This window comes from Merops nubicus, unplaced genomic scaffold (assembly GCF_000691845.1).
Source record: "Merops nubicus isolate BGI_N331 unplaced genomic scaffold, ASM69184v1 scaffold18108, whole genome shotgun sequence".
Lineage (NCBI taxonomy): Eukaryota > Metazoa > Chordata > Aves > Coraciiformes > Meropidae > Merops > Merops nubicus.
In genome coordinates, this window is record NW_008625317.1 from 22,234 (window position 1) to 29,576 (window position 7,343).

General features: G+C 48.5%; 1 protein-coding gene across 1 annotated transcript in view; it reads left to right on the top strand.

Moving 5' to 3' along the window:
• The window catches only part of LOC103778074 (sodium/potassium-transporting ATPase subunit alpha-1), an 18,947-nt gene extending 16,162 nt beyond the window's left edge, over window positions 1–2,785 (top strand). Inside the window, exons 19-22 of the mRNA XM_008945645.1 lie at window positions 55–185; window positions 735–836; window positions 1,997–2,088; window positions 2,447–2,785. Of these exons, the coding sequence (XP_008943893.1) occupies window positions 55–185; window positions 735–836; window positions 1,997–2,088; window positions 2,447–2,475 (354 nt within the window). The 3' untranslated portion in view covers window positions 2,476–2,785. The remainder of the gene's footprint in view (window positions 1–54; window positions 186–734; window positions 837–1,996; window positions 2,089–2,446) is intronic.
• Window positions 2,786–7,343: the final 4,558 nt, after the last annotated feature.

Genomic DNA, 7,343 nt, shown 5'->3' on the forward strand with positions numbered 1-7,343 from the left:
GAGAGCAAAGGCAGCATGTCTGAATGAACGCTCTCTGCTTCGTCTGCTTCCTAGACCTACGAACAGAGGAAAATAGTGGAGTTCACTTGCCATACAGCCTTCTTTGTCAGCATTGTGGTTGTGCAGTGGGCAGACTTGATCATTTGTAAGACCCGAAGAAACTCTGTCTTCCAGCAGGGCATGAAGTAAGTCAGGATTTAGCATTGGACTCCATATGTTGTCTAGCACACTGCATTCTAGCTCTTGGTCCCAGCAGTGTCTGTCCGTCTTGGCAGAAGCCTTGAACAGTCTGGTGCCTTGGTAGTGGATAAAGGGGACTGGGTGCTCTCTTTCTTGTAGTACCTGCTACAGTCGTTAGTCTGAGACAGTGTAATGCTGATGTCTGCTGGTATTGTCTGAGAGCTAGCCCACCTCCAAGGACAGTGACATACTTCAGCCTCATGCAGCAGCAGAGCAGCTGATGTATCAAGAGATCTGGCAGCACAAATCCCAGCCTCCTTTGGAACTTCTGATGAAAGCTGGTTGACTTAATTGTGAACTGGAATATCTCTGTCTAGAGACATAAGACCCCCACAACACTTGTGCCATCAGCTTGTGTGTCCTGGTAGTCCCTGCCTGGTGGACTTCTGGCTAGACTAGAACGTTTCCATTCACTACGGTGTGGTAACTAGGTGTGTTTTAGAATGTCATCTGCAACAGTGTTTTGTCCCTGACTGCTTTCCTGTTCTTACTAGGAATAAGATCTTAATATTTGGCCTCTTTGAGGAGACTGCTTTGGCTGCCTTCCTCTCCTACTGCCCTGGGATGGATGTTGCTCTAAGGATGTACCCTCTCAAGTAAGTTGCGTCATGCTTTTTGTGCAGCAGGCTGTGCTACAGAACAATAGTGCTTGGGTGGGGAGATGAATGAAAGCAGTCAGGAGCTCATGGAGCATGAAACCTGGTTGTAGCCCAGAAGAGCTCAGGCTGGAGGGTGTGAGTGATCCTTTGCTGTAGTGTGGCACACCAGGGGTTTGCTTTTCTTTACTGCTAATGCCATGTTTATGGTGAACCTGCAGTTCAGTGCCCCACTAAAAATTAGCAAAATAGCTTCAGTTGTAGCAGTGTGCCATAGTGCAGCTGCTCTTGTACTTACTTGCATGGTGCATTTTTATGGGTAGGGGATTGCATCTCAAAGAGAGACGGGTGAATTGCTCTAAAACATAGGTCAGGTGACTCTTCTGTACAGAAGAACTGGTGATGACATCTTGTGCCATTTCTGTGGAAGGCAGAAAAAGGCACAAGTAGTAAAATCTTTTGAAAGATACTACGTAGGTGCACGTGACCTGTTGGGTTGGTGCATAGTAAGTTTCCTAACAGTTGGAAGGATGCCAACATATTAAACATTGCTCAACAGCATTGCAACATTCCGTGGCAGGATTTAGCCTCAAACTCTGAACAGTCTCCTGGCTTCAGTACCATGAAACTTTCATGGCAAAAAAAAAAAAGTCCTGATGCATCTTGTGTTCCATTCAGAGGTGTTGACTGGAGTTTGGTGCTGAAGTGTGAGCGTTTCCTAACAAGAAGACTGGCCTCTGCCCAGTCCCTGCAGCAGCTAGATGTTGGCATGTGTAAATTACAAGGGAAACCAATGTGGTTCAAGTGAAAAAGGCCATGGGCACAAAGGTTGTGTGTACTTAGAGAAGAACTTGGAGGAAATGTTTCTAGATTAACAGGTGGGGAGGTGCTGGTACAGAGATGAACAAAGGTTCTATGACGTACCTTGTGTTGCAATTAATATCCAAAAGTGGATTAGCCTACTGCAGTAGAAAACTTTGGTGTTAATTCCTGGCTTGGAGGATTCTCAGCTGAGCCACAGTCTTGTGGGAGCTGGTGCACTGGCAAGCTGGGGCACGGCAGCCTTCCTGTGCTCTTCTGTGCCATCAGGGCAGGGAGCTCTGCTGGGCAAAGAGCATGCCTGCTGCCTGTGTTCTCACCATCTCCCCCGTTTTAAACAGGCCCACCTGGTGGTTCTGTGCTTTCCCGTACTCCCTCCTCATCTTCGTGTACGACGAAGTCAGGAAGCTCATCATCAGACGCAACCCTGGTGGTGAGTGCATGCTGCTCCTCTACCTGGCCCCTTCCCTACCTCTGGGTGCTGCTGGGCCCCGTAGAAGCTCTGGCAATGCTCAGGGGCCCCCGTGGTGCTTAGCACTGTGCAGGGCTGCATTTCGCCCTGTTTCACCTTTGCCTGTGTCAGTAGTGCAGTTAGTTCAGTCGAAGGACTATCTTGTTCTCTCACAGTATGTGGAAGTATCATTGCCAAGTTGGAAAGGTTTTTGTTGTGACAGGTCGCTTACTAGCTCAGGTGCAACAGTACAGATTTTCAGAGCCCAGAAGGAGCTCTCATGACCTCATACTTGGTCTGCCTTAAGACTAACTCTGCTTTCTCCCTCCTTTTCCTTTAGGTTGGGTGGAAAAAGAGACCTACTACTAAAAAGCGCCTGTCACACATTCCACGCACAGCCCATGTCACCTCTCCACCATCTCCCCTGTGTGTGTACTTCATCTTTGCAAGTGCAGAACTGTGCCTGGGCAGGAGCGAGCTGAAGCTAAAGGAAACATGAAGAAACATGGACTGGAGGAGAAAGCAAGGGGGACATTGGGGTGGGGGGAGTGTTGGGCCATCAGTCCATAGGGATGAGAGTTTGAGTAGTTCTATGTGCCTTTTTTGTTTTTGTAAGAGGAAAATGCAGATTTTATGAGGATTTTTACAAATAAAGATGGATTATAAAAGGATGCCCCCACATGGTCTTCAGTGGATTTTTTTTTTTTTTTTCCTCAAAGCAAAAACAGGTTCAGGGCAGCCTCCTTTTCCTACTCTAGGATGTGGCAGTGGCAGCATGGGTCAGCCCCTGGCTTCCCATTTTTGTAGCAGGGAAGCAGAGCTCCTTGACCCAGGGACAACAGCACATGCAGTTTTTAAAAGCCCTGGCGTTTCCCACTCTAGCTCAGTGCCCAGTGTGACAAACTGCTAGCAAGCACTTGTGTCTTCAGGAAGCTTGCTGGCCTCTAACTCCATCTTGGCAACTTTCTGCATGTGTGGCAGTGTGGAGAGAAGAGCTGGTGGCTGCTCTGGCCTGCTGTGACAGACTGACTTGTGATGGACTTGCTTGCTCAGTTCAGAATGAGAACAGATTTCCACTGAATGGTCTCAAAATTCTGACACTTCATCTTCCTGTTTGCTTTGCCAGCCAAGACACAGTGTTTCCTCGTGTCCTCTGTGCATGCACACGCTTATTCTAGCAAAGCAGTTGCCCCATCCTCATACTGGTTTGTGTGGGCTGAGGCTGATCTCGGGTACAGGATCCCCCATCTTCCACTTTGGAGGGAAGGTGTTGTTGTTTGGGCTCTCTGTTGGCTGAGGTGGGTCATGCTGCTTCCCTCTGAATAGCTCTTTTCTAGAGGTACTGTTTAATGCTTGCATGGTTGACTTCTGAGAAGTCTGGGGGAGAGCTGGCCTTTTCTAGTGGGCAGTCACCATAAGGTCCTAACCTCATACTCCTGGTGCTCTTGTGCTAAAGCCACCTGGAGCTGTTTTCCTTGAACTGTTGCTTTGTGCCTCTCTTAGATACAGCTCTACCTCTGTAAAAGATCATTAAACCACAGCACTGAAAGATCTGTGGTTAAAACTCCAAATTGTCATCCCTCCATCATTACTGATTTTGTTTGTTTTGTTTTAAGGGGCAATGGTGAAGTCAGGTCCTTTCTGTCATGAGCAATATAAATTCAAATAGCAAAGAGAGCCCTAAGGAGGGAAAAAAAGGAGAGTGTGAGTGTGGCAACTGTTTTAACTTGTCTTGGACACTGATGTGGAACACCCAGTTGGCAACTGCAAAAGAAGAGTCTTCAGTTATTAGAGTGCCTGTGCTAACAGCTTGAATTGGTGTAACTGGGCTCGAGGTGATCCTAGCTGGGAAGGGGAGATGGGGTTGTACTAAGGGAGGAAGGAAGAATGTAGGATGAATTTTACTGGCCCTGGTGTTGATGGAGCAGTGATGCAGAAGTGACACTTGTTCCACTCAAGCATGACACTTGCTTGAACTTTTTGATTAGTGTCTGAGACTTCCTCAGGGTGCCACTGCACTGAAGTTGCAAAATTGAGATTTCTTGCCTTGTGCAGATAAAGAGGGGAAAAAAAAAAGGAACTTGTTCTTTTTCCCTCTGGCATTTCAGCTTTAAACAGTCTTAGCAGCAGACCTCTTGCTAGAATGAAAGATGTGGGAGAGGAGGGACCCCAGAAGGTCCAGGGACTTGAGGAAGGGAGCAGGTGACCAGGGTTGGGGTCGTGGTGAAGGCAACACAAGATATTTTATATTTGCCCTAGATGTTGGTTGAGATTTACAAGGTAAGCAATACACAGTCATTAGGGACAGCGCTTGGAGAAGCTTCTCCTTAGTGCAACAGGCTCTTGCCACATGGCTGAGCTCATCCTCCTGACTCTTTTTCCATCTCAGAGGGCGGGATGTGCTGGTGGCAACAGCTTCTTAAACCTACAGCTGCAAGGACAACTTTGCATGAGATGTCCATGACTCACCCTCTCCTCACCAGCAAAGGGACCTGAAATAGCAACAGGCACTGAGCAGATGGACACAGCAGAGGTCCCAGGGGACAAAGTTGACAGGGCACAGAGGGACAGCAGAGGCTATGCCTGACTCATGCATCTCCTTTGCTTGAGGTGGGGCCCCGAGGCAGAAGGGTAAAGGCAGAGCATGGGGGCAGCTGGGGATGATGCTGACCAGGACTGGAGAGCCTCAGCAGCCCCCGACAGTGCAGTTACCTCACCTAGTGCCAGGCTCTCGCTGAGATTGTTTTTTTTTTCTCCACTAATCCTTCATTTTCATGAGACCCACCAATTAGTGAGCAGAAAGGCACTGGTTCCTCCTAGGGACCTGCTCCCCAGCACTGTTCCTTGAAAGATAAAGCACTTTTCCACCAGGCTTGACAGCAGGCAGCGGTTGCTCTCCTCTGACTCCATGGCCTGAAAACAGGAGAAGGGCGCAACACCCCCTCCAACCTATTAGGCATCTGGACCAGCCGATTAGCCAAAACACAAATCAGATTAACCCCAATTAGGTAGAAATGTATAAACAAACATATTCAGTAAAGCCTTTTGGATAGGATCCCCAGCACCCTGGCTTTAAGCATACCTCCCAGGCACCTCCCACTCACAGCTTCATATTCCATAAACTCCCAAACAGTGCTGATGCTCAGGGCCTCTTCCATGCTCTCCCATAGCTCCCTGCTGCAGGCTTGCTCAGACTCCAGCTGCACTTTTTTTCACTTCAGCCTCCAGACCCCTCCTGCTCCTCTCTCCTCCTTATTCCATGTGCTGCCCCAAGAGCCTCTGGACTCCTGGGCTTTGCTGTACCTGTGGAAAGTTTTACTTCCCATAGTGAGGGATAGAAATCCTATTCATCACACTCATCCTTCCTCCCATGAGATCATCTGCCTTCCTGCTTCTTTCACCTGGCTTCACAAACACACTAACATCTTCACTTCCATGAACCTTTGACTCTTCAAAAGGCTGAAAAGCAAATAGGGCTGTTTGTCCAGCTCTGGTAAGGGCAGCAGTGGGACCTTGCATTTCTTTGCTTCCTTTCACTTTAAAAGGCCCCAAATTTCCTTCATGGTACACAAAAAAAATTCCGTCTGCCTCCGGGAGGCTTGTGCTGCTGTTGGGCAAACAGCCAATTCAAACAGCCCAGAGGGGAGATCTGATCAGGAGGGAGATACCGAAAAACCTCCCCAGTGAAATGCCACCGGAACTTTCCTACTATAGCTGGAAAAAAACCTGTGCTCCTAGGGAGCACGGGACTCCAGAACCCATGCCTGGAAAAGTTGGTGTCGCTTCCCCAGATTCTTGCCCAGCTGGCACCCCCATGTTCAGCACACTTGCCAGTCTGGATCTCCACAGTGCAGAAACAAGCCAGAAAGAGAAGGGTGTTTTGAAAACCATCAGGCGTGAGGAATGGGAAACCTCTCTGCAGGCAGAGGAGCTCAGCTCCTCCCCGTACTGCTGCAGAGAGGAGGTGGAATGACCGGCAGAAAAAATCACAGTAGTTTTTCACATGTTAAAGGGGAAAAAAAAAAGAAAAGGATTCTTTACAGCATGCCACGTGCATGGACTGGGACCCACAGCTGACTGGAATCAGGGTTAAAAATAGACACGGGTGCTAACAGGCTGAGAGCAGCCTTTGGTGAACAAGTCTCAAGGTGAATGATGAAATCTAACACGCGTTCTCTCCATAACAAGTGTGGTTTCCATTCAGGGTTATTTACCTTGGTCTTCATACCTGCCGGACATAGGATACCACTCTCAGGTTTCACAACTAAACATAACTGGGCCCGATGGGGAGTTGGCCAAGAAGGTGACAGAAGCACCATTATGGAGGAAGCGGCTCCACACAACTGCTCAGCAACACCTTTGGCCAAAGGAGCTTCTGGTTGTGACCCTGGCCCAGACAAACCAGCCCAGCTAAGTTGTGATGCCACTTGGTGAGCCTGGCTTTCAAATAACCTTCTCAAACCCTTAATTCACGTAACACCTACCTACAACGCCTATGATGTCTGTCCACACATACCCCTGGTGATATGTACTAGGTGGTGAGGTGCTGATTGTTTACATCCAGCTGATGCCCACCTGGGTGACCCATCCCTAGAAATCTGGTCTAGCAGGAGGCATGGCAACAGGGCTGCATTTCTGTTGCAAGAGCCGGCACATCGCATGGCAGTTGTGATGGCTTTGTCCTGAGTGTGGGAGGACAGGCAGTACCTGAACCAGAAGAAAAAACAGAGCAGCAGAGGTATGAAGCCTGGCTCTGCAAGAATTACAGTCTCAAAATTCACAAAGGATTTTGAACCAAGGAGTTTATACTTCTCTGTAGTTGGCACAGCCAGGGTGTGTTTGATCTGATGTCTGGAGTCCTACAGTCAGGTTTACCACATCATCAAGCTGCAACCTGCAACAACTCTGAAGACTATCCCCGCAGCTCAGTGCTTCCCCAGTGCCCAAGGCTGGGCCCACGGAAAGAGGAGGGGAGAAGAGGCTTAGCAGGCTGTTAGATTTTCTTTCTTTTCCCCAGCTAGGCTGTTTTCCCTTACTGTTTTCAGTTGTTACTACAGCTAATCATCCAGGCCCTTTTTTCCTGTTCCTCCCCCCCCCCCCCAGCTTTTAAAAATACTTTCTAAAAGCAAATCATTGTGACAGCCAGTCTGAAATGTGGTTGTCCCTAGCCTCCTCTTTCTCATATGCACTTGCTCTTACTTCTCTGCTCTCCCACTCTTTTTTAGGAGATGACACAT